Source organism: Eretmochelys imbricata, chromosome 4, assembly GCF_965152235.1.
Source record: "Eretmochelys imbricata isolate rEreImb1 chromosome 4, rEreImb1.hap1, whole genome shotgun sequence".
Taxonomy (NCBI): domain Eukaryota; kingdom Metazoa; phylum Chordata; order Testudines; family Cheloniidae; genus Eretmochelys; species Eretmochelys imbricata.
Genome location: NC_135575.1, coordinates 88,056,721 through 88,084,575, shown reverse-complemented (window position 1 = coordinate 88,084,575; position 27,855 = coordinate 88,056,721). Strand labels below are relative to the sequence as shown.

At 41.3% G+C, this 27,855-nt stretch overlaps 1 protein-coding gene across 1 annotated transcript in view; it reads right to left on the bottom strand.

The window, feature by feature from the left end:
• The window catches only part of MTMR7 (myotubularin related protein 7), a 104,711-nt gene that overhangs the window by 41,566 nt on the left and 35,290 nt on the right, over positions 1 to 27,855 (bottom strand). Inside the window, exons 2-6 of the mRNA XM_077815577.1 lie at positions 19,608 to 19,730; positions 17,198 to 17,360; positions 11,082 to 11,239; positions 7,170 to 7,298; positions 6,368 to 6,502 (exon numbers count right to left, since the gene is read on the bottom strand). Of these exons, the coding sequence (XP_077671703.1) occupies positions 6,368 to 6,502; positions 7,170 to 7,298; positions 11,082 to 11,239; positions 17,198 to 17,360; positions 19,608 to 19,730 (708 nt within the window). The remainder of the gene's footprint in view (positions 1 to 6,367; positions 6,503 to 7,169; positions 7,299 to 11,081; positions 11,240 to 17,197; positions 17,361 to 19,607; positions 19,731 to 27,855) is intronic.

The window sequence follows — 27,855 nt, the reverse complement described above, 5'->3', positions numbered from 1 at the left end:
CTAGTTCAAAAAATCTCAAATTGACCTCAAAATGATTTCAGGTTAATCCCACCCCTGCCACCATGTCAAGGTTCCTCCCCTACTCTGAACGCTAGGGTACAGATGTGGGGACCTGCATGAAAAACCTCCTAAGCTTATCTTTACCAGCTTAGGTCAAAACTTCCCCAAGGTACAAAATATTCCACCCTTTGTCCTTGGATTGGCCGCTACCACCACCAAACAAATACTGGTTACTGGGGAAGAGCTGTTTGGACGCGTCTTTCCCCCCAAAATACTTCCCAAAACCTTGCACCCCACTTTCTGGACAAGGTTTGGTAAAAAGCCTCACCAATTTGCCTAGGTGACTACAGACCCAGACCCTTGGATCTTAAGAACAATGAACAATCCTCCCAACACTTGCACCCCCCCTTTCCTGGGAAATGTTGGATAAAAGGCCTCACCAATTTGCATAGGTGACCACAGACCCAAACCCTTGGATCTGAGAACAATGAAAAAGCATTCAGTTTTCTTACAAGAAGACTTTTAATAGAAATAGAAGTAAATAGAAATAAAGAAATCCCCCCTGTAAAATCAGGATGGTAGATACCTTACAGGGTAATTAGATTCAAAGCATAGAGAAACCCTCTAGGCAAAACCTTAAGTTACAAAAAAGATACACAGACAGAAATAGTTATTCTATTCAGCAGAATTCTTTTCTCAGCCATTTAAAGAAATCATAATCTAACACATACCTAGCTAGATGACTTACTAAAAGTTCTAAGACTCCATTCCTGGTCTATCCCTGGCAGAAACCAGCATATAGACAGACAGAGACCCTTTGTTTCTCTCCCTCCTTCCAGCTTTTGAAAGTATCTTGTCTCCTCATTGGTCATTTTGGTCAGGTGCCAGCGAGGTTACCTTTAGCTTCTTAACCCTTTACAGGTGAGAGGATTTTTTTCACTGGCCAGGAGGGATTTTAAAGGGGTTTACCCTTCCCTTTATATTTATGACAGGTGCTCTCCAGTGACTATTTGCAGCACACACATTGGTGTCACATTACACCATGTGTCAATCACAGATCTTGGGCATGGAGTAGTTCCAAGTTTTTAAGAATTGTTTTTGAGGCTAAACCAAAAGCTTGGCATCTGTAGTCTGAAACTGGTCTTATCAATGCTCTGAACATCATCAATACCTTCTTTTCTGTACCCCATTTGCTTTGAGCTACACCTGTAAATTGATCCTACTTTTACATGGTATTATCTATGTGATCTTTCCAAGTTAATTTATTATCAAAACACTATTCTTAGGTACATAAACTTTTGAACGATCTGATTTTTTTCCACCATAAATCCTATTCTTCCCTAATTTTCTTTCTAGTTAAAAGCATTTCCTTAGTTTTTACAAGTGAGAATTCAAATCCCCAATCATTTCACCACTTGGACATCCTCTGGAGTACCGGATTTGTCTTTTCCATGGCTACTTTAAGTCTTTTATGTTTAATCCATATAGCATAGTTGTCTGGAAAAAGGGAAGAACCTACTCCCATTTGCACACTTTCCAAGAAGTCATACATCATAACAGAAAATAAAGTGGGCTGATAATACGGCCTTGTGGAGTTCTATGTGTAAGTCTGTACATTTTTGATAAAGCTGTTCCAACTTTAATTTGTATAGTTCTGTCACTTAAAAAGTCCCTTATCCACTGAAATACTGTCTCTTTTACTCAAGTGTGTTTAGTTTATAAACTTCCCTCCATAGCTTGTCAAAAGCTTTTTCAATGTCCAGGAAGACCATTATCATAAAGTTCTTGGTCCTCATGCTTTTTTGTTTCTCTGTAGCAGGATCAGGATCAAGCTGGGTCAGGATACCAGGAAGTAAGGGTCATGCACCAGCTTACAGACAGCAGGCAAATAGCAAAGTCAGGGACAAAGCAGTGACAGAAGCCAGAGTCTAGGGTCTACAACAAAGCAGGGTCTACAGCAGAAGCAAGCAGGCAGTTTGCATCATTGTTCAGGCCACTCTCTAGGATAGCTTTCTTGTTTATATACCAGCATGAGCCAATCAGTGGGCTGCAGGAGCTGCTACTCAAGCCCTGCTGGGTGGTACTTCCTGCAGAGCCTAGCTTTACAGGATCCTCCAGAAAAAGTCTCCCCTAAGCTTTCAATGGTAATGTAGCAGCATCCCCAATAGTCCCAGGTTCTAATCTCACAGGGTTTTACACCTTGTTTCTTAATTAGTAGCACCAATACTTGTTTCCATTCTATTAGCAGCAGTCCTTTTTCCATATATCATTATAACAAAATCATAATAGAATCTTAAGGCTCCCTTCTGACAAGTGTTCAATCTTTACCTGGAGCTGTATTTTTCCTGTTTCTAATGGCTGCAATAAGCTCCTACACACTAACATTTTTGTTTAACACATCATCACTATAGACCCTCCAGCCATATAATAGATCACAGTTATCCTCAATAAACCTCCTTTCCCCTCTCCCCCCCCCCCCCGCCCCCAAACTCGTTGTTTTGATTCATATCACTACTGGCCTTTCGGGATTCTTTTGCTAAAGTGCCTGCCTTTCCTAAGTTGAAAACCCCAGTTTCATGGCTTACAGTAAGACCAGATAGATATTTACTTTTACTCTGAAATCCATTCACTTTTAATGTGTTTATATAGTTCTGAAAGCTTTGAATCTTTGTTCAATCTCCCACCGAAATTTCTCCAATTTCTTTCCTTTTTTGGCTTTTTGATAATCATTTGTGCCACCGCCTTACATCTTTTATAATTCATTAACTTTTTACTATTCTTTGAGTTTTTTGCTTATTTGTATGCCTTATTTCCTCCCTTGATTGCTAATCTGCAGGCCTCATTCCACCAGAGTACCACATTTCTAAAATGGGAGCAGCTCTATACACACAATTCATTTTCTACATTCTTCTAAAATTGACAATAGTATGATATTTCAGTACTCAAGAAATGGTACCAGGGGCAGGCATACAGGAATGTGCTTCTAGTCAGATGGCCAGTAGGATGGTGGCCCTGCCTCTCAAAGGAAGTTAGATGCCTAGGTCCTAGTCAGAGGGAGGCACCTATCTCCACTTGGGATTCACAGCTGTGAACCCTCTCCCAAAGCTGGGTGCCTAAGCCAGCCCTTTCTTGTGAAAAACAATGGGGAGATAGTGGTGATGCCACTTCCTTACATCTAGTATCCCAGTGGTTAGAGCACTCATCCAAAATGTGGGACACTAGGATTCCAATTTCTGCTCCAGAACAGGGAGGGGTTTGAACCGAGGTCACCCACATCCTGGATGAGTGCTCTAATCACTGGGTATTTTAGCAAGCGGGCTAAGGTGTGGGTTCCAATTCCTCCTCTGTCTTTTATGCAGGTTAGATATACTCTGAGCATGTCTACTGACTTGGGCCCCACAGGTGACACAGGCAGGGGAACCCCTAGTTTATGAATCCCACCAGGGTTTATGAGTTAGGCTCAGAGCAGCTTGGTGGTGTCAGGATTTAGGGACTTTGCACATGCCCATTGGCTGAAATTTAGGCACCTATAAGACTTCAGCAGTGGAAACTTAGGCAGCTGCTGGGTTAAACAGTGGCTGAGCAAAGGTCTTGTGAATGCCAGTGGTGCAAGGGCACAACTAGAATTTTCCTAAGGAGCAGGTTTTTTCCCAGGTTACCTACCATCATGTGCAAACCAAGTCACAATCTCTCCTTCTGGAGCAGGCCTGGGAGCAAAAGAGGAGGCGGCAGCATGAAGAGATGGAGCCCTCACCCCACTCCAGGCTTCTCTCCTCCCCTCACATGAAAGAGACTGGGACCGCTCAGTTGCCCAATCATTGTGACTCAGAATGGCACCTAAATGTTGGACAAAGCAGCCTAAAGGGGCTGTTGGGTGTCCTGTGAATCTAATCCCAGATCTCTAAAACAGAAAGCTCTTTTAACTTGCAGTGTGTGTGTTATAGATAGATAGATAGATAGTTAGACAGATAGACAGATAGATAGATGTAAGCAGAGTCAGGATGAGCTCTACCCTGACATCTGGTGACGAGTCGTGGTGGGTTGTGGAAAAGAACTTTAGGAGCTGATCTCATTTGCATAGGCACACCCACCCCGCCTAGATGGTCACTTTGGCTGCTGTAGGAGCCCCAGTTTCTCTGTTATTGGGGCAGGAAAAATAAACTGTTATTATCCTGATTACGTGAATCAAGGACAGTTGAACTGTACTTGGCCTTTTGTTATGATGGAGGGACCCACCATCAACTAAGCACCACTCGCTCGGCAAGGGTCATGGGTTCCAAAACCCAGTGAATGGAGAGAGACCCTACATGCCAATTGCACCTTTTCCTCTCTCCACTGTGGAATATCAGAGCTAGTCTTGATTCCACTTGGAGTCTAGTTACAGGCTGCTGAGCTGAATTCACTTTGGGCCAATGGTGCACCAGCACTGAGGCTCCCCTACTACAAGCTGAAATCACTAAAGAGCTAAAATCACTGAGCGTTGTGTTAAGTAGTGGGGAGGGGGGTGAAGATATATTGCAGAGCAGTTCGTCGAGTGGCTCATGGGACAGCTAGCGGAGCAGTTTGCTGGAGCAGCTCACAGGACAGCTGGCGGAGCGGAGCGCCTGGCAGAATGGAGCAGTTTGCAGGACGGCTGGAGTGGCTCACGAGATGGCTGGTGGAGCAGAGCAGCTGGCAGAGCAGAGCAGTTCATGGGAAAGCTGGTGGAGCAGAGCAGAGCCCCCATGGAGAGGTGGGGCAGTTGGCTTTGGACCACGTAAGGTGCCCCTTAGCTCCCCCCCACCCCATTTCCACCCAGGTTGGGAGGTAAAACTCTGCAGATAAACTTTCAGACTCTGGGGCTGCACTGACCAGGAACAGAGACTTTTAGGTTGTTGGACTTCTGGGACTTTGGATGACTTTTGGGTTGCTGGACTCAAGAGCCAAAGAGAAAGAACACGGCCCAATTTGCTTGGGGTGGGGTTTTGCTCTTTGCTCATGGGTTGTGTTATGGATCCTGTTGGTGGTGTTTCCCCAACATAATGCCACATTGTTTCTCTCTGTTATTAAAAGGCTTTTGCTACACTCAGACTCTGTGCTTGCGAGAGGGGAAGTATTGCCTCTTAGAGGCGCCAAGCGGGGGTGGTATATATTTGTCCCAGGTCACTGGGTGGGGGCTCGAGCCAGTTTTGCATTGTGTTATTGGAATGGAACACCTAGATACTGAACCCAGCCCTTGTTGCTGCCAACTCTGATGGACAGAAGGGTTACATTCATTTATTTATATATAAGTAAGCAGACTTTATTATATATATATAGAAGTAGGCAGACTATTTTCTACCAAGTGCACTAAACGCCCATCTGCTCATCTTTTAATGTCAGTGAACAATGTAAAAGAAGTTGCGTCTGGACAGTGTTCTTTCAGGACGGTCCTCAGCATGCCTTGCTAGGAGGATATAAATAATCTGTTGAATTCAAATCTCTCTCTCTCCTTTTGAATTAGACATGAGTGTTCTCTCGAACACAAAGTGATGTAGCCTCTCAGCAACAACAACCAACCATGCAAAAAATCATCCCAACCCCCCTATTTGTCCCAACAGATTCCAACTCCCATCTCCCTACCACGGTTCCCAATGGATTCTTTGCTCAACCAGTCCCAGCCTTCCACTTCCCCTGGCTCCCAGTGCCAGCCTCCCCTTCCCGCCTTCCTACCTAGCCAGTCCTAGCCTCCCTACCCCACCCAGGTCCCAGTCTCCTTGCCCAGCCAGTATCAGTCTCTGCCTCCCAGGCTCCTTGTGCCAATATATTCCCCCAGCCTTCTTCTGCAATGCCCTCGACTCAGCTTTTGTCCATCCTGAATTTGAATCAGATCTTTTCCTCTTCCACACTGCCTGGGTGCCACCATTGAGAGCCCAAGAGAGACAGGCTCACTGCTCTCAGTACCCGTGCCTGGCCCCACCTTGGCCTGGAGCAGCTGTGAGCAGCCATTACTGAGGAAGTCTCTCTGAGCCCTTAACTCTGGGCTGGAGCATGTTCAGTCACTCTGTTGGAATGGCATATACTCAGTCCAGTCACAGGTAGGAGTTGTGAGGGGATGGAGGAGGCTCAGTGCAGATAGAATCTTGGAGATTTGAGCTGTTAAGCTCTAGCAACTCTCTACAAAGCATGTGTGAACTGTGATATTTCAAAGATTTATAACCTGGAGTTCAGACTCAAAAGGTAAATCCAAAGTAACTTTACAGAGCGGCATTACTGTGGATTTACCTGGAAGCAACTGAGATTAGAATCTAGCCCCTAGTGGCCACCATACTTTGGACTTTTATATTTTCTCTGACTTCGCAACACATACCTGGTGTTGTTAAATGTGCCAGCATTGTAACATACTTACTTTAGGCCGAGTGTCAACAACATATATGAAATTGCTTCCAGGATTTGCCTTTCTGATGGCCTGTAGCATCTGTTCATCCTCAAGGCACCGAGCACTGAAGCCAGACAAGGGCTGGCTGCTCCTGCAGATTGAGGCCTGAATTAAAACAAATCCCCCGTGTGTTTAATGTGCATTAATAATTTACTACACAAAGTTATTTACAAAACAGATCACTAGGAAATGAACAAAATAGCTCCATTACATGTACAATTAACAGGAAGAGTAGAGCAATATTATTAATTAAATGTAGCTGAATATTAATAATTTAATGTTGTATCTGTAGGCACCCGTATTCACACCCTACATATTACTGCAATGATTTTTGTATAAAATATGCTTTGTGAAATACCATTTGAAAACTAATATTCTGGTCAATAGTATCATTGTAAAATATATGTAACAATGCTGTATGTGAAATTATGGATGCTCACTGATATTATGCTTTAAAGTCTGTGACTAAAAGGCGTTTAAACCAGGCATGTCAGGAGGCGTTGATAAACGCCTTTGTTCAGGCAATGGAAAGAGTCCAACACCTCAAACCAGGTGTGGCCAAATTCAATGGGCTCTTCATTTGTTTAGAGGTTGCAGCAGGAAGAGATAATTTGCAGAGTAGCAACCACCAGCAGGGTCAGGGAACTATATGCTTATTGGGTGACTGTTGGTGTCCAGGCTGTGAGCTACAGCAGCAGAACATTTAAGGCACCAGGGTTACAGGGCAGGTGGTCACACACCCTCTCACCCCAAACCACAGCTCCACACTTACATTGTTATCCTTACAGTAGTAGGAAAGGGCTGGGAAACGTCTTCTGCTCCGGAATTTAGAGCTCCCCACAATGATGTGTGCAGTTGCAGATTTTGGTACATACACTTCAGTAGGGTATGAGTCACAGACCTGCCAAAGGAAACTTTTGTTTGTCTGCTTGCTTTGTTTATTCAAATAGAACTTAGCATGAATGTTAACTTTAATCATCACCATTACGAAAACAAAATCACAATTACATACCACCCTCATTCTGAGGATCCTAAAGTGTTTCAAACATTAAATATGCCCCTGTGACAGGGTAGTTAATCCCCTTAATGGAAGAGGGCCTCAGAGTTAACCCACCCCCACCACTTGGCACGGTCCTTTTAATATTTTGAAAGGCCTGATATATATAAGGACCAAGCAGATACCGGTAGAAAGAAAGTGGTTTGGAAATAAGGAGTGTTTGGAAGGAAATCCCATTACTGTTTCTTTAAGGGTCTAGGACCAGGAGCCTTGCAGAGTGGATGGCACAAGGCTCTCCTCTCTCTCTCAGCCAACTGGGATGAGCTTTAGGAAGGGACTAGTATATCTGCTGTCTCTCCTTCATAGCAAGGGAGACACCACTAAGAGGAGGTTGTCTGGTGCATCCTCTGAGTATTGACTGGGGGAAAGGAAGCTAGTTGAAAGAAAAGCTAGCTAAGGCCCTACAGCTTGTTTAAATCACAACCCTGACTCTAAGAGGAGTGGAAACCAGAAACATTGTTTGAAGTACAACCCCATCTCCAGAAGGAGGGTGGGCGTCAGTGTTAAGGAGAGAGAGGGTGGTTGTCTGCAGTACAACCCAGCTGTTGCCAGAGAAACTGCGTAGGATCTTAAGGAAGCTCCTCAGCAGCAGGCTGGGGAAAAGTCACACGAAGAGACAAAACTCCAGGGTGGAAGTAATGGAAGCTGTAGGCCTGAGAGAAAGGTGGACAAATGTGTGGGGAAAGAGAAGCAGCTCAAGGAAGTGACAAAAGATTGGCAGGAGTGGTCCTTAGCTGCCTAACGCAGGGTTCCTGGGCTGGAACCCAGAGGAGAAGGTGGACCTGGGTTCTCCTCCCCCAGCAATACGGAAGGTACAAGTCTTGGGACTGAAAGAGGCAAAGACAGCTGAATACTAGCTGGGGCTGGGGACCTTGGGCCTGGCATAAAGATTCTGGGTTTTCTGTTTGGACTTTTCTGTTACCCCAGAAGGAGACTGAACTGAAAGGTGACCAGGCAGGCGGGCCCAGCCATGGAAGCTGCAGACCATTGCAGAACCAGAACAGTGGAGAAGGCAGTACAAGAATAGAAGAAGGCTTGCAATGCCATGTTCTGGCATGAGGCAGTGCTATGGTGTGTTCACCATGTGACAGCCTGTCACAGGACCTCTAGGAGATAGGAAATTATTATTATCATTATCCCAATTTTACAGATGGTAAAACTGAAGCAGAAAAAGGGGAGTGCTATATATTCGTGTATCCAATAACTTTATGTGCCTATTTCAGTACACAGGATGAACAGGGGTTCTGGGAATGAATCAGGATTGTGTAGTAAAGAAAGGTATTGTCTGTAGGACCCCGTCTTATCAGTTGCAGAATTTGGAAGGTGTGCAAGGAAATTGCCTTTTCTCTTCCTGGCTGATTCATGGTTATACAGTTGAATGTTGTCCTGAGGAATCTGGCCTCTGCCACAGAGTTCCTAGGTGATGCTGGGCAAGTCACTTAAATTGAAGTAAGAAAAGGAGGACTTGTGGCACCTTAGAGACTAACAAATTTATTTGAGCATAAGCTTTCATGAGCTACAGCTCACTTCATCTGAAGTGTCTGCAGTCAGTGACTAACTGTATGTTCATCATTTTTGGGTGCCCAACATGAGACACCTAAGATTAGATTTGCAGAAGTGCTAAGTGCTCACAGCTGCAGCTGAAGTCACCAGGAGCTGTACTTTGAATATAAAAAGTGCAATCAAAATGCTAAGTTCTTTAGAAAAATCAGTTCCTAAGTATCTGTAACTGGGCATCCAAAATTGATGGACACTTGACAACTTTAGGTCTAAACCTCTCTGTGCTTCAGTTCTCCAGCTGTAAAACGGGGATAAAAATACCACCTACTCTCACAGAGGTGCTAAGATTAATTAATAGTTGTGAGGCATTCTGATAGTATGATGAGCACCACAGAAACACTCAGGAGGAAATTAATAACTGTATATTCAGTGCTGGGTTTGGATATTGTGTGGTTAAGATCTGGGGGCACAAGCTGACTGAGGAGAAAAAGAAATATTAAATAACTACTCATTCCCTGATGAGGCAGGGATGCCATGGAAAAAATGTGATCATGTAATTAGCCACATAAGGGAGGCTGAACTGAGGTTACACATGCAACCTTAATGCTGGCATTTCCTAACTTGTAAGGGCTTGACTTTGCAACCTTAATGTTCTTTTAAGGTATTTCTTTTGGATGTTATTTTAATAGAGTTCCCTTTTCAGTGTTGGAAGAGAGCACTGAATTCTTGTAATTCTTTACCATTGTCACATGAGAAATTGGTTTTGCAACAATGAAGACTGGCTCCAATGTAGTTATTTTTGATTAAGTGAGATCAGATTCAGGCCTGTTTCTGGGGCATGAAAAAATGACTGATTTTTATGTATGTATATATGAAAAACACTTCTTTATTTATAATGTATATTACTTAATATTAAATAATAAAAATAACTACTTTGTCTCTTCCTTCTGTGTATCCTTTCCTCCTTTTTCTCCCTTACCCTGCCTTCATTACCCTTTTCTTCCCTTCTATGATCCATCTAGAAGAATCATTTCCAGTGCTTTTGGTGTCTAATTTCCCTTGCTTTTCTATAACATTTCATGATTCATCCTTCCTTCTGTGGCTCATTCTGATCCCTTACATTTAAAGTTGTGTCACACTAACCCCTAAATTTGTCCTAAACCAGGGGTTTTCAACCTCTTCCTTACCAGGTCCCACCTGTTTCTCTCTCCTCCTCCCTTATCATTTAGGAAGTGAAGGGTGGACACAACCCCTGACACCTGTTTGAAACACCAGCCCCACTCCCAGGGGTGGTTGTAATCCCCAGGTTGAGAGCCCCTGCCCTAAATTATGACTGCTGTCATACTATTTCCACAATTCTATAATAAATTCAAGCTTTTTATATTAGAAACAAGAAAAAACAATTAACTTCTGGCAGAACATACAGTCCCCTCTGAGGAGGTCTCAAAATCCCAAGTGATCTACGTGTAGCATGTGTGCGCTCCAGTGCCAAGGCATAATGGGAGTGAGCTGACCTGTATCAACAGGCTGACTTCAGAACTTTAGTCTGTTATCTCTTTCCATTAGTGTTACTTCATCACATTTTTAAAGTTTGAATTGAACAAATGTAGGGCAGGATAGGAACATCAACTAGCTAGGTAGAAAGGAGTGGAATTAAGATTTGTGACTTCTCAGACCATTGTGAGAATATTCCATCACAAACAATTCTCAGCAGCACTGCATGTAATTTCAGGAACAAGAAGGTAAGATTAAGTGTTAAATTAATTCTTTCAAACTAATGGCTTGTGTAATTATTAGGTAGAAAAAAAATTTTTTTTAAATACTCACTAGCCCCAATTCACCAAAGCCATTATTCATGTGCTTAACTTTATGCATGTGCTTAAATTTAGCCCTGTGCAGCAAAGCAGTTAAGCATGTGCTTAAAGTGATTTTGACAAGTCACTTTATCTCCTTGTACTTCCATTCCACATGGGTAAAACAGATTATGAGTCCTTTCTCCCACTCTGTCTAACCTCTTCGGGACAGGGACTATCTCTTAGGATGCTATGTACAGCACTTAACACCATGAGGCTCCTGCCTTGGTTGGGGCCTCTAAAATCTACTGTAATACAAATTATAATTACACACTTGGTAGTCTCTGTTTACGTCACTGATCTGCCAATAGTTATTTGGAACGCCCATCCGATTATATTCTTTATTGAGGCCCACAAGCTTCCATCCTTGTTCTCGCTCTTCTTTATCTAATTTTGGGTTGAATGAGAAGCAGTAGAGCTCTTCATATTTCACTGAAAGAGAAAAAGAGGCAATAAGACAGGACAATAAATCTAAGCTGAGATCAAAGTCTCCAAAAGCAAAGCTGGTATGTTATTCTCTGTATGGGATGCTATTCTCTGTTATCCCATTCAGATCATATGTTTTGCTATGCAAAAGCCCACATACCGGCATCTAACTCCATAGAAGCTTATTTTGAAAGTAGTGGGCTGTTCTGCTGTTTGTGGCCCTTTGCCCCCTACTTGTATAGGCCTGTATTATCGATCCTACTTACAATATAGTAGCTCTCCCACACCTCTTTGCTGCTCAGTTGTAAACATTCTCATAGCTAGCAAAAGGGTGCAGTGTCAAAGCTAACATGCTTCCTTGCAAGGAGGAAAAACTAAGATCAAGAAAGGATCAACACATGTGGTCCAGCAGAATTCTTTTACCAGAAATAATTTAGTTGTTTTAATTAGTGAGTTACAGATCCAGTGGCAGAGACAATGGAACAAATCCTGAAGTTTTCACTGGACTCAGTAATAATGCATCAATTCTTAAATCTTAACTCAAGTTTTACTCTGCCCTGACTCAAGTAAAATTTCTATTAACTCCATGGTTTGTATGAGTAAAGACTGGAAAATCTGTCCTTAAATGACTAGCAATGACATTCTAGCTACACAGACTACTTTGTAGCAGCATGAAAATATTTATCTAAATTATTGCATGTAAATTATTTCAAACTCTTGTTTGCATAATTATGCCAATTCTCACATTTCAGTTCATGAACATACAATAAATATAATTTTAAATAGTTTTAACTTTGTTTTAAGAATAGCTGTATTTATGCATATGAAGTGACTTGACTGGATTTCAAACACAGTATTTATATATAAACAGATATTTCATGGCCAAACTCCACTGCCAACTATTGTGTTCTGTGGATGAGATGATCCCACCAATCTGAATATAAACTGAAGAAAATTGGTTATAAGAACTATAACTCTAGCACATCAAAAGTTCATGTTTCATCCTCTCACTGTAAGGTCCGTATAGCTTTTGGATCAAAGATTTTAGTATATAAACTAACTGAAGTACACTGAATTCTGGTAAACTGAGTCACACCTGTTATCAAAATGTCACCATTTGATAAATCTGTTTCAGACTGTCTTGATTTCAAACTGTCTTGATTTCAGACAGGTTTAAATACAACCCTCAGTTACTTCTATTTTATGCTCTTGATAAGGAGAATAGGTCAAAAAATAGAGAATGGGGACTTATGTATGGCTTTAATAAAAATAGTTTTCATTTTAACTTCCATCCTCTTCTGCAGCAAACATCTATTGTACTTCCATCATAGGTAATTTCTTTTTTTTTTTTTTAGATTTAACAGAGCAATAAAGACAAGTTTTAAGTTTCCATTAAATATATAGTATATGGAATCTAGGGGTAAAAAATAAAGCTAAACATGTCTGTGGCTTCTAATAACATGGTTTCCATAACTAAAAAGCTGGTGTGGTTTGTAATGTTATCACAGTTCCTTGGGGAACTCAGTTCCCTCTTTCGAAACAATTATTAACAAATATGAGGACAGAAAGGAAGGAAAGTTCCCTTGTTAAATCTTTGTGACTCAGGCACTGAACTCAAGATCAGCAAAGTCATTATTTAGAGAAAGAGAAGGAAGACACTGAAACGCAGTTTGACAGATCAAACTTCGTTCTGTTTTTTTATGGCACAGGTTTCATAAACCTGTGTCTCATTTGCTTATGTACAATTGTTACTTTTTTCAGGTTAAGCTTAACTTCAAATAACAAATTTGGCTGGAATCTTGACATTTATTTTGCACCCCAGTTGCCAAAGCATGCATTAAACTAGCTGAATAAAACTACACTTCAGATATTTCCTTTCCATTGTACCTACTCACAAAATTAAGTGGAAACTTTCACAACTACTGTATATCAAATTAAAATATACATATCTTGGTTGTATGTAAATCTAGCCTGCCTATCATCTCAGGTTTTAATATCATATGGTGGTACATACAGGTTTTCCAAATGCATCAATTGTGCCTTAAAGCTTAGTTAACATATACCTTCTGTAATATTTAGGACCTGACACAAACACAGTATTATAGTCATTATGCCAAATCCTGCTTTTGTACAACTTCAAATGTTACTGTGACACAAAGTAGCCTAAGCTAAAGGGCGAAATTCTGCTTTCAGTTGTACCTGTGCATGCTCCATTAGAAGTTGACAGGTACAACTGAAAGTAGAATTAGACCCTTTAGTTTGGTTTGGCCACCTTATGTCACAAACTGTTACAATACGTTACACAATATCACTACAGAAGATGGGATCTTACACAGTTTCAGGTACGGTATAATGCACGAAAAAAGGCAAGTGGGGGAGGGAAAATAGAGCCTGACTCAGCCAGAGTTCCTCCTGGGGAAGACTCGCAGTCCACAACTATACAGCAATTATATTACCCTTCGAGAGGGTGCAGCACTCTGGCAGATGGAAACCGAGGATAGTTGCAACCACTAGTATTGGTAAGCCAAATCTTGCTCACTTTACAATCAGTCCTTTCAACATCAGGTGAGTAAGATTCCCATCCCCCCCACAATGTCAATGTCAGATGCTTTGCTGCTAGAGGCAAAACATGATGTTGCTCTGCAGCAATGTCACCCACCTGGTGGAAAATGTGACTGGATCTGCAGAGCACTGGATAGCCTCAGAAGGAAAGGGGAGGGGCAGTCCTTGCAAGGGTAGGTCTCTAATCCCCATAGGCACTCTGCCACTCATTGGCCAGCCAGAGGGAGATAGGAGCCAATGGACTCCCTGTCCTTCCCCATTAATTTAAATCCTTGCCCAAGATTTTTCTTGCCTCTTGTTCCACTTTAGTTGACCCTCAACCTCCCCTTCTGTAGTTATACTGTAAGGACTGTGTTTTTAGGATACTGTGGGTCTGACCAATTGCCTGTTTTAGAGGTCAGGAAATATTTTTCCCATTAGGAAAAAATTGGTAGAAGCCTGGTAGGTTTTTTTTGGCTTCATGACAGCAACATGGAAGGACAGTTAGGTTCAATAGGAATAAGATTTAGAAGTCTCATCTCAGTAATTTGTAAGAATATTTTATTCTACACAACTTGCGGACAGTGTCCAGTGCAAATAAAAGGCCAAAAGGGTCATTGCCCAGAAATAATAGACCTTAGGTCTGTGGGAGAAAGAAAGACCATAAGCCTTTGCAGACAGAGATCTCTTTGGTATTGTCTTTCTCCCTCATGGGAGAAAGGGATGAGATGTTTCAGCAGAATGAGCTAAATCCAAGGTGAAGCCTGAGGAATATCTGTCCTGAGTTATGGGATATCTTATAGGAGGCCTGTAAATCCCACACTAGACTCACTTAAATGAGGGAGATGGGGTAGATAGTGTCCCTCCCCAGTATTAAGTTTAATAGAGTTGTGGCCTGCCACTTAAATCCATTCTTTTGTCTGTCCTCATTCGCAGAGGTGTCGTGCTCAAGTTGCTTCTGCTATGCTACCAGTGGATCTGCCCAACAGGCATCTTCTCAAAAGCTGCCTACCATTCAATTTGCATTCCTGGCCTCATTTGTTCTTCATTGTGGCATTCCAGAGAACAGCAACACCAGGGTCAAAATCCCACCTCTCCACGGGCATTAATATACACCTTCTGTCCTGTCAAGGGAAGGAGCATTACAGGATCTCATTTTTCCAGTCTTGTATGAAAACATGAGGAGATCCTGAAGCCAGTGGAGTTAATCCAGATTTACATCAGCATAACCAAGAGCTTAAATTGATTGTTTCTATAACTCACTCCAATTATTTTCACCCTACATCACCTAGCTTACTCAAATACACGCACTCCAGTGTACATATTCCCCTCATGGTATTCCAGTTATAGTAAGCACTTTACCAACTTCAACTGCTGCTGTGGCTTGCTATGCAATTTTTTCTAACACACCAGTGAAAATCGACTCTAACAAGCTGTCTTGTTGCAAGATGAAAATTAACATTGATGTTGTCAGTTGTGTGAACTATAGCAATGTTTCCTTTACACAAAGTTCAAAATAACATTAAAAGACAGAGTTGGACCTTGTGCTTCAGACTGGATTGTTTGCATCAAACCAGTCTGCGTCCAGCATTCTTTCCAATTAATTCTTAAATTAACAGCACAAACACAGGAGGAGATGCTGGACTCCGCTACAATACTTGGATTCTCACTTTTAAGGGTAAAGGGTCAAAATTACCTTCGGTTGCACAGTTGAATTCAGTATTTTAAACTGACAGTAGGTCCTAGATTTGAACATGATCAAAATCCAGATACAGGTGAATCAAAACACAGATTCACTGGTAGACTAAATCACTGCCAAGCTGCATATTCTTTATACAACACCTGCTCTGCAGCTTTTCTTTGATACCTGGCAATCTGTGTTCAGTGTAAAAAGAAACAAAACATAATGAAATCTGACATATCTGCAAGATATAGTGTAGCCTTTTAGCAACAGCTGTAATCTGAACAGGTTATACATTCAAAGCACATTCAATAAGGCCCCCAAGTTTAACTTTTAACTAAACATCCTTAAAGCAGGTGTTATTCACAAAGTAATGTCATACCACTGATGCTGTACAGCTAAATCTTTCTCAGGAGATACTTAACTTAACACAAACTCTTCACTTTTTAAGCAATTTTTTGTGTACAGCCAGCACTTACCATTATTTTAATTATATCCCATTGTGCTCATTGCCCTATTTCCCCATCACACAATTTACATGGTATATTTGGATGAAATATATCTCCTAAAACTGGGAAGCACAAAGGCAGCTACATTTTCCCCATTATTTTCTATCCCCTTCAGGGCAAAGATAATCTTTTTTTCTGTGTTTGCACAGTGCTGTGCACAATTGGAGCTTTTGGATGCTATGATGATGTAAATATTTACTCCTAATGTGTCTAATTCAGTTAAGTTCATTCTCTTAAGTTTTATACTTAACCAATTAGTTTATCTTGAAAGAATAAAATAGGATCATTATATCCTCGTATTGACCCTAGATGTAATAGAAGTGAAACTGCAAAGTACAGACAAGGAATATACAAGCATGAAAACATCCAAGGCTATTGAATTTCATTTTTCCTTCCTTGAACATTTTTCCAGAAATTTAAATACAGGGGTGAAAAAAAGAGAGGCTGTTTTGTATATTGCAGCTGTGATATCAGAACAGTAATATTACAAATGAAAGGTCAGATTGTTTTCTGCACTCCTCAGCTACATTGTGGTTGGATCCTGAGCAGGTGTGAAGCAGGGAGAGGTTCATTTCCTCCTGTTGTCATGTGCAAATCTGCACATAGCAAGAAACAATTTAGACTAGTGCCACTGGCCAGAATGAACTGAGGGGAAAAAAGGCAGAAAATCTCTTCCAGGTTTTGTCACTTAAACTAGATGCAGCCACTTGAGGCACAGAATGGGATGACATTCACAGAAGACTGTACAATTGTTCACAGCATGATCATGGGTATTTGAGCTTTTTGTGGTTGGCTTCAGTGAGGTACAGCCACATTTCAAAACTGCGTGGAAAGGTTATAACTGTTAAGTTCTTTCAGACTTTCCATAAGGGGTAGCCTGCCATCAGCCCAGTGCTCCCCAGCTAGTGCATGCTAGTGACCTCTACCTAGCCATGCCCCTGGGCTTTGTTTGTTCTACTGACAGCATTAGTTGTCCCACTATATATGCACTCACTAGCACTTACTGCCACATTATGGCTGCCTCTTATAGGAGTGCTGCTGGTGCAGCGAGGGGAGCCTCTCCAGGCAGATTACAAACAGAAACTGCCCTTGCGCTGATGGTGAGATGATGTCAGCATCTTTTTCAAACAGCAGGCAACAGTCCATTAACAACCTCAGCTCCTGTCAAAGGGCATTCAATCAGGCTAATTGCTTACAAGCATTAATGTCTAGTGCTGCGCTCCCCTTGCATACCTGGCCGGGAGAGACGTATTAAAGATATGTAAACATCATGGCAATCTCTTTCCTGAGGTACGATAAGCTGGATGATCTGGAAGTTCTTGCAGCGAATCAGCAAAGGGCAGCCAGTAGCAGTTGTGGCCTGTTTCTCAATGGAGGAAATTTGGCTGTGAAGAATCTGAAAAAAAGACAAAAATTGGGTATGCCAAGCAAAAATGACATCTGTGGTAAGGAGACACAACACTACACTGATTTCCCATGGTCTAAACAATAGCAAAGATATTTCAGAGAATCCTCACAACCTTCCTCTTATAGCTCTTTCCTCTTTTCTCCACTTCTGGGCACAAATGATAAGAGACTGATATTGCTCCTAACATAACCCAGAAGAAAAAGTTCTCTAATGCTTCAGATATTCAAAAGGTGTTACAAACACTAACTAATTCATGACATCTAATTGCTTTCTTAAAATGTAAGTTAGTGGTTATAAAAGAGACAGCTCTTTGGATCCAGCTTTATAATGAGAAGTTGAAACAGCACCAGTGATATGAATAAAAAAAAAATCTAGGCCAAAACTTTGCCCCTCTCCTCTGGCAAAAGCTCAAATATCAGATCTTATTTAATGATACTGTACAATAAAGGGGAGGACTGGAGGGAAGAATGACAGAATTTATGGTTAATGTCAAATGGGCAATAGAATTAGTAACTAAACTACAGATAGACACTCAGTATAGTGAGGGAGGCACATCAGTACCTAGATAGATTTGATAAAATAGACAGACAAATTGGTTGAGACACATAAAACAGGTAGACAGAGATACAGTAACTCCTCACTTAAAGTCATCCTGCTTAATGCTGTTTCCTTGTTACGTTGCTGATCAATTAGGGAACATGCTCGTTTAAAGTTGTGCAATGCTCCCTTATAATGTTGTTTGGCAGCCACCTGCTTTGTCCAGTGCTTGCAGGAAGAGCAGCCCGTTGCAGCTAGCTGGGGGGGGGGGCTTGGAACCAGGGTTGACCGGCAGCCGCCATCAGCTCCCTGCTCCCCTAAGTTCCCTGTGCGGCATCCGCCCAGCAGGCTATCAATTGCCGGCAGTTCAGCTGAGCCTCCCCCCGCTGCCATGTGCTGCTCCTGCCCTCTGCCTTGCAGCTGCTCCCTGGAGCCTCCTACTTGCTGTGCAGGGGGGGAAGAAAGGGGCTAATGTCAGGGTGTCCCCCTGCTCCTGCACCCCACTTACCCCTTCTCCATAGAGCCGGGGGGAGGAACACGAGAGGGCTCAGGACGGAGGGAGCTTACTGGCCACAGCTGCTGTCTCAACTTCTTGATCTACTTAAAAAGGCAGGTTTCAGAGCAACAGCCGTGTTAGTCTGTATTCGCAAAAAGAAAAGGAGTACTTGTGGAGAAAGGAGAAAAGTACTCCTTTTCTTTTTAAAAAGGCAATGTACTTAGAGTGGTGTCAGTGTACTTAAAGGGGCAATGCACGTCTCTCTCTCTCATACAGGGTGTGTGTCTGTCTCTGTCAGCCATGCTGTCTCCCCTCCCTCCATTTGTGCTACCTTGTAGAGTGTGAGGCTGCATTAACAACAATGTATTAACCCTTGATGGCTCAGCCGAATGCTAGTTCATCATTTAGCAGTAAGGGATTCCCTGGGAAATATCCCAACCTCTTCCACCCTCTAACTTCACCACCTCAACCAAGCTTCACAATCATCCTTGCTGTGTACAATATTAAATTGTTTAAAACTTATACTGTGTTTATATAGTTTTTTGTCTGGTAAAAAAAATTTCCCGGGAACCTCCCCCCCCACCCCCCATTTACATTAATTCTTATGGGGAAATTGGATTCACTTAACGTCGTTTTGCTTAAAGTCACATTTTTCAGAAACATAACTACAATGTTAAGCGAAGAGTTACTGTACTAAATTACCTCTCTGTGCGGAAGGGGGACAGAGAGAAATAACTGATACTGCTCAGACAGCTATTGATATCAGCATCTTAACCTTCATGTAGGAACACAAATTCAGAGCAGCTCAGGATTTCTGGACTATTCTTCCCCACAGGATACCACTAATTCTAGTTTGAAACAGTGTTCCCATTGGGATTACAGTAGTACCCTAATATTTTTATGGGGGTCCTTACATTTCTATTCCTGTGTTTCTAATCCCAATTCTCTTATAAAATTTTTAAATTTATCTAGGTAATTAAGTTTTCATCTAAAATTCAGATTCTGAATGGATAAAGGAATATATATCAGCTCAGTTATCAACTTTAAGCCAATTATTTTACAAATGTTAATATTATTAATTGGTACAATGCCATAGGTTTACATAATATTTTACTATGTAAACTATTTTTATTGTAAAATAAGATAAGATCGCCACTACAAGAAGCTTATGTGTAAAAATTAGGTCTAATACATAATCATACCCAGGTTTCTTTACGAGTTTCAGACACATTTTCCACAAAAATAACATGAGTAGCTGTTAAATACAGAGTCCCCAGTGCAGCTTTCCTGGAAGATATACGATCAATCAAGCGGACATTTTCCACCTAAACAAAAAGATGACATATAAAGAAAGAAAGTTAGATTAAGACATGCAAGTCTGATTTTACTGTAGAGCAATCCCATTGCTTATACTTGTACCCATAACAACAAAGTGAATCAAATATAGTTTTATATGCTAAAACATACAACACATTTTACCATGTAAACAAAGAAGAACACTAACTGAATTATAACAGAGGTTGTTCCATTTATATAAACAAAATGAATTCTAAGACTAAAAATATTTTGAAGAAAACAAATGACTGCATGAGTGAAACATACAAATATTACATTATACCTGGTACTCTGGTCATGCCTACAGATTTCATTCAAGGAAATTATCTTCTTTTTATACCATTTGTCATAAACATAAAGGGAAGGGTAAACCCCTTGGAAATCCCTCCTGGCCAGAGAAAAAAATCCTCTCACCTGCAAAGGGTTAAGAAGCTAAAGGTAACCTCGCTGGCACCTGACCAAAATGACCAATGAGGAGACAAGATACTTTCAAAAGCTGGGAGGAGGGAGAGAAACAAAGGGTCTGTGTGTCTGTCTATATTCTGTCTTTGCCGGGGATAGACCAGGAATGGAGTCTTAGAACTTTTAGTAAGTAATCTAGCTAGGTACATGTTAGATTATGATTTCTTTAAATGGCTGAGAAAAGAACTGTGCTGAATAGAATAACTATTTCTGTCTGTGTATCTTTTTTGGTAACTTAAGGTTTTGCCTAGAGGGGTTCTCTATGCTTTGAATCTAGTTACCCTGTAAGGTATCTACCATCCTGATTTTACAGGGGGGATTTCTTTATTTCTATTTACTTCTATTTCTATTAAAAGTCTTCTTGTAAGAAAACTGAATGCTTTTTCATTGTTCTCAGATCCAAGGGTTTGGGTCTGTGGTCACCTATGCAAATTGGTGAGGCTTTTTATCCAACATTTCCCAGGAAAGGGGGGGTGCAAGTTTTGGGAGGATTGTTCATTGTTCTTAAGATCCAAGGGTCTGGGTCTGTAGTCACCTAGGCAAATTGGTGAGGCTTTTTACCAAAACTTGTCCAGGAAGTGGGGTGCAAGGTTTTGGGAAGTATTTTGGGAGGAAAGACGCGTCCAAACAGCTCTTCCCCAGTAACCAGTATTAGTTTGGTGGTGGTAGCGGCCAATCCAAGGACAAAGGGTGGAATATTTTGTACCTTGGGGAAGTTTTGACCTAAGCTGATAAAGATAAGCTTAGGAGGTTTTTCATGCAGGTCCCCACATCTGTACCCTAGAGTTCAGAGTCGGGGAGGAACCTTGACACCATTGTATTTATTTTCTTTAACAAAACAAGCAAAAAGTACATCTAGACCCATATTCTGCCATCAAATGCATGCAGCTCCCATTGATCTCAGTGGAAGCCGTGTGTGCGTTCCATGTCTTGTCTTCAGTAATATACATGCAACCCCATTTAATTGACAGGATGAGTGACTTTAATCTGGAATTTGGGGCAGATGAAATTAGGGATGTGAATTTGACCCTAAGGTTCTTGTTTTGCTTTGAAAGGTGTGGCAGCAGAGAATACAGTTTATTCCCCACCAAAATCCCACCGGGTAACCATAGCACTACTGGTTCTTAGACTAGTACAGAATGACTACAAGGGGAATAACATTGAAAATAAGCAAACTCAATATTAGCATAGCCAAACTACATGTAAATAATGAGGGAAGCTAACCTCAGCATGGAAAAAAATGCACAGAAAAAAACAGAGTTTAAACCAGTTTGTAACCAGAAAATGTTCAGATAAATACACTCCACAATGCAAAAGTATGACAAAATGATGTTCCCCAACACCTCCAAAACCAAGTTCATTGATGCTGCACAAAATGACTGTTTATACATAGGGGGGCTGGGGGGCGTGATGTGTGACAGGAATTTAGAGCTACCTGAATCTCCACTTAGATTTTCTGATGTATTTCAGTATTAATAAAATAAATAATAAACCCTAAGGTTATGAATGAGCTGCTAAAGAACATATTAGGAGTGCATGACTTATCAGTGACCTTCAGCAGACAGTGCTCTTAGGCACTGAGAGAATTTTACAGAACGTCAAAGGAGACTGAGTCCATTTGCCCACCTAAAATGTAGGAATTCTGTGGGTTTAACAAAACTTCTGACTACCAAAACCTACATAATCGGTTCATGATCAGGATTGTCACCAGATTTGCCTGTTACTTTGGGGTACGCTCATTTATTAGGTTTCAGAGGGGTAGCCATGTTAGTCTGTATCAGCAAAAACAACGAGGAGTCTTTGTGGCACCTTAGAAACAAATTTATTTGAGCATAAGCTTTTGTAGGCTATAACCCACTGCATCAGATGCATGGAGTGGAAAATACAGTAGGCAGGTATAAATATACAGCACATGAAAAGATGGGAGTTGCCTTACCAAGTGGGGAGGTCAGTGCTAACAAGGCCAATTCAATCAGGGTGGATGTGGCCCATTCTCAACATTTGACAAGAAGGTGTGAGTATCAGAGGGAAAATTACTTTTTGTAGTGACCCAGCCACTCCCAGTCTTTATTCAGGCCTAATTTGATGGTGTCAAGTTTGCAAATTAATTCCAGTTCTTCAGTTTCTCATTGAAGTTTGTTTCTTTAGTTTTTTTGTTGAAGAATGGCGACTTTTAAGTCTGTTATTGAATGTCCAGGGAGATTGAAGTTCTCTTCTACTGGTTTTTGAACATTACAATTCTTGATGTCTGATTTGTGTCCATTTATTCTTTTACATAGACACTGTCCGGTTGTACATGGCAGAGGGGCATTGCTGGCACATGATGGCATATATCACTTTGGTAGATGTGCAGGTGAATGAGCCCCTGAAGGTGTGGCTGATGTGGTTAGGTCCTATGATCGTGTCCCTTGAATAGCTGCTAGTGAATATTTGCTTCAGGTTGGGGGGCTGACTGTAAGCAAGGACTGGCCTGTGTCCCAAGGTCTGTGAGAGTGAGGAATCGTCCTCCAGGATAGGTTGTAGATCCTTGATGATGCACTGGAAAGGTTTTAGTTGGGAGCTGTAGGTGATGACTAGTGGCGTTCTGTTACTTTCTTTGCTGAGCCTGTCCTGTCGTAGGTGATTTCTGGGTACCCTTCTGGCTCTATCAATCTGTTTCTTCACTTCAGCAGGTGGTATTGTAGTTTTAAGAATGCTTGATAGAGATCCTGTAAGTGTTTGTCTCTGTCTGAGGTATTGGAGCAAATGCGGTTGTATCTTAGGGCTTGGCTGTAGACAATGGATCATGTGATGTGGTCTGGATGAAAGCTGGAGGCATGTAGGTAAGTATAGCGGTCAGTAGGTTTCCGGTATAGGGTGGTGTTTATGTGACCATCGCTTATTTGCACTGTACTGTCCAGGAAATGGATCTCTTGTGTGGACTGGTCTAGGCTGAGGTTGATGGTGGGGTGGAAATTGCTGATATCTCATCATGGAATAGGGATTATAAATTCTAATTCTATAGTATGAGACAACATATTCATGTAATGTTTATGAAAAATTTTGTAAGTGAGTTCCAGTAGTTCATGGATTAGGGATCCAATCTTATGGGGTTCCAAGGGTTTCTGTATAGACTGAGGTTAATCTTTCTCTCTATCCAATGGGACTCAGTCTAGAAGATACCATCAGAGATGCTTAGTTTTGCAGTTCTCAAACTGTGGATTTGTGTCTCCAGAGATAACATGCTTGTTAATGACAGGTTTCAGAGTAGCAGCCGTGTTAGTCTGTATTCGCAAAAAGAAAAGGAGGACTAGTGGTACCTTACAGACTAACCAATTTATTTGATGCATTCGATGAAGTGAGCTGTAGCTCATGAAAGCTTATGCTCAAATAAATTGGTTAATCTCTAAGGTGCCACTAGTACTCCATGCTTGTTAATGTTAGAATATAGATATTCAGGCCTGCCTGTAAAGGCGCATAATTTAAGAACACGGGTGTATTTTTAATCACTTAGCTAGTTATAGAGGTATAAGACAAAGAATCAAAATTACAAGTCTGCCTGTGTATGGGCCTTCTCTCACTAGGATAGTCTGAGGCCTTGTTCTTACGCTAAGGCCTTTGGCTCATCCTCACATTCCAAACCAGTCACACTGAAATAAGGTGGTATTGGGCTGTTAGGAAGACAATCCTGTCCTGATAGTGCCCATCACCACCAGCTAAAGAAACAGATCTTAAGATGGTTAAAGAAAACTTAGTCTGATAGCATCCTGTCTGGCAAGAAATCACTTATCAATGGTTGTGAAACCCTCATTTCTATATTGTTTTATCTGTATTGCCCCCACCTTTCTATTATTTATTTGTCTGGTTCTCTAATTGTTTCTGTCTGCTGTATAATTAATTTTGCTAGGTGTAAGTTAATTAGGGTAGTGTGATATAATTGGTTAGAGAATTATGTTACAATGTCTTAGGATTGGTTAGTTTAATTTCAGTAAAATGATTTGTTAAGGTATAGTTGAGAATATTACTATATAAACTGGGGTCAAACAGGAAATGAAAGGGGAAATTGGAATCATGCTTCCTAAGTGGGGGGGTGGGAAATGGGAATAGGGAATGGGGAACAGGGACACAAGCAAGGCTCTGCGGCATCAGAGCTGGGAAGGGAGACACTGGGGAACCGATTCTATTGGCGTATAGAGATGCCCTTCACAACAGTCGGACTTTCGGAATATGCTTGCTTGGAAACTAACCCCAATGAACATCGCATTGTCTGCACTTCGGACTTCTGGTCTTTTGTTGCTTGCTGTCTGCATGACAAGAACCAGGGAAGTGGGAGGGTTGAGGGAAAGCCCTCTAACAGTTAACAGTAAAAATGTTTTAAAATAAATAAATATATAAAGGTGAGAAATAAGAGACCTCAACTCTATTATCCCTCTGCAAATTTGTGTACAGAGTCAATCCCTTACCTCTCTCTAAAAATGCAAAGATTGTTGGGGGCAGAATAGATCTGGACAAGGAGAAGTCTGGAAATAAATGTTAGAAGGGAAGGACAGGCATTAGAAACAAAAGTGAAACTGTTTGAGCAGCATATTCCAGAATTCTTGAGGTCTTTCTGAGTGTAGCCTTCATTGATTTGAGATCTACCATACCATCCTCTCACTAGAAGGGAAAACTTATAATGGCAGCAGGCCATAAAAGAGACCCAGTTTGAGAATAAGAACCATTCAAGAAACATATGTTTGCAGATGATGCTTTAAAAAAAGTCACACCAGTAAACTGGTGAAAGTTACTTAAGCATTTGGATTCAGAGACTGTTGGAGATAGTCTCACTTTTAACAGCAGTAGCTTCTTCTGCTGGTGTAGAAAGAATATTTTCTTCCTTTGGACTAATTTATTCCAAATTGAGAAATCCGTTGGGACCTGAAAAAGCAGGAAAGCTTGTTTTTCTTTTCCAGATTATGAACAAACAGGAAAATGAAGGTGAAGACGACTGAGTTAGCTGCAGGAGCCAATATTTTAAGTTTCTCATGTTGACCTGGCTACAAAGTCGATTTAATTTTTGTTTTATAAAAATATATATATTTCATTTAACTATTTTAGTTAAACAATTTTAACAAAAACTGATTTTAAAATACTTGAATGTTTAACTTCAAAAATTCATATGCTTGTTTTGTTAAAATATTATCTATTCGCTGTTGAATACATAACATTATTGTTTTAGTTAAATAAAACAATTTAAATGTCTGTCTGGTGATGTTCTCCTCCTAATATAGCATGGCAAGAAAATCCTCCAAATATTAACCTGTTGAATTGGAGATAGTTCACCTCCCAATGACTTCATAAATATCTGCTTCACTTATCTTTGGTAATTGAAATAACCAAACAATCATTCATTTTCTGATACAGTTGTAAAACTAATCTGAAAAGTTTTCAAAATCAATCACTTAAAAAAAAAATGTATAGTGTGTACCTTCTAAAAATGAAACCTACATCCATCTCTGAGTTAGGAAGAATATGTATTAAGGTTATAACCACCACCAAGAATGCACTTTTATGTAGAAATTCATGATTAAATCGAGTCTTCCTGACTAGTGTTTTAAATCAATTTGATTAAAATAAAATCCATCCTGAAACAAACGCAGCCCAAGAAAGAGGGTGGATTTTAGAGACTGAGCCCAAACATCTACATGGCTATTTTTGGCATTGCAGCATGAGCCTGAATCTGTACACCGACGCTCTGAGACTCATTGCCGTGGGTATTTTTTTCCATGTAGACATACCCTTAAACGAGCTGGATTTGACCTTACTGTTTACATGGGGGTATGCAAGAAAACGAGTACATTAAAAATGGATGTACACATGCAAACTTCAGATGAATTGCTAGGAATTAAGGCATTATTCTGTTTTTGACATCACCTGAGAATCACATGCATGTAATATGCAGACTGAGTGTATTGTTCCACTTTATAAAATAGGAAAGAGAAATCAGTGATTTTACACAGAAGCCCTCAAAACCACCATTTGCCAGTTTGGTAGAAAAATTCTTAAATTATAAACCCAAGTATGCTCCCACAAGGCCAGTTACAATCTGTTTTAAACAAAAATAAAACTGCTAGAAAGCCTGGATGAAGTCTTTTCCCAGGACCATCTACTTCAGAGGTCACATACTGGGGAAAGGAAGAATGGAAGAAACACAGCACAACCCCAGTAAACATTTGGTACCAAGTGAAAGAGGAGATCCCATGAAAAAAACTGAATGTCATACAAAACAGGGATTGCAATAAAATGGTAGCTTAAAAATACTTTCTAAAAAGAGCCATGTGATGGGGTGGGTGTACCCCATCCAGTGCAGGGTCAGTGCACCCCATGAATCATTTCAATGGACTGCTATTGGCCTCTGAAGCTCTATTCCCCAGCCCTAGACTGGCAGCTGTGTGGATTTTATCTGAAAGATCCACCTGCACTTCTCCTGTTTGTCACCATTTCTCAAACTTTATGCAAGAGAAGTGGATTTCACCCCATAAGGCCTAGCAGCTAGAGTCAATAGCATCACCCTGGCTCTCAGGTCTGTAAGGCCTCATGGCCAGAGTCAATAGGATTGCCCCCTCTCTTGAGGCTGAGCGGCCCAGCAGCCAGTCAGGAAAGTGGGCCACCATCTGGAGATGGGTGACAGCCAGGGTTTGGGGACCTGGGCCCTCACTGCTCCACCAGGTCCCAGCCCAGAACCCTATCAGTAGCAAGGGTCTCTGCCACTGAGTCAGCAGGGATCCAGACTGAAACATTCTGACTGTTCCCGAGTGTGCGGCTGCCACCTCTCCCAGGGATACTTCCTATCTTGTCCCTTGAAGTTGAGCACAGGGCATCTCCGAGGTTTCCAGCGCAGATGGCTACCAGCAACCCCGGGTTCTCGCAGACCTCTGCCAGTGTCTGGGTCTCCACCTAGGCTTCAACATCCATAGTTCCTGCTGTCAGAGTCTCTAGCAGTTCCTGGGCTGGCACCTACAGTGAGCATCCTTCTTCCTCAGCTGTCAGCCCTGTCTGAGCTGATCTGCTCCCTTTTATACTACAGCTACACTTGGAGCATGCCCAGTAGGGTCAAGAGGGTGGGGCATCCTCAGCCCACAATGCAGAGTTAACCCTTACCTGTTCAGTGGGGAGTGAGTGCACCCCATCACAAACCAACAAATAAACAAAAGAGAAAAAATTAGGCTTGTCCAAACAAAAGCAGGTACCTAAGGTACAGTCTGGCAAATAGGAAATGTACTCTAAGACATGACAATGCTAAAGACCTATGTATGTATATTAAATATACCCCACCACCCCCCAAAAAAAGATATAAACTAATGGAAAGAGTTGCAAATAGGCCACTGTGGTAAGATATGCCTCATTAAAATGAGCCAACTGTTCAAAATATTATAAACTCTCAGTATCCTACATGGGAACACACCCGAATCCTTATCAGGCTTTTCAGAATGAATGGGTGTGGATCAGAACAAACTAGAATTATTTCCTGTCAAGCTACTCAAGCAAAAAAAAGGGAATGTTTGAGAGGTGGGTGACTAATGTCCTTAATGAGTGTTTACTCAATACTTACTATCAGTGATTTCAAGTTAACTGAGTGACGGAAGTTACAGTTAGTGAGGACCTCAGGATTTGGCTCAATAAAAATTGCTATGA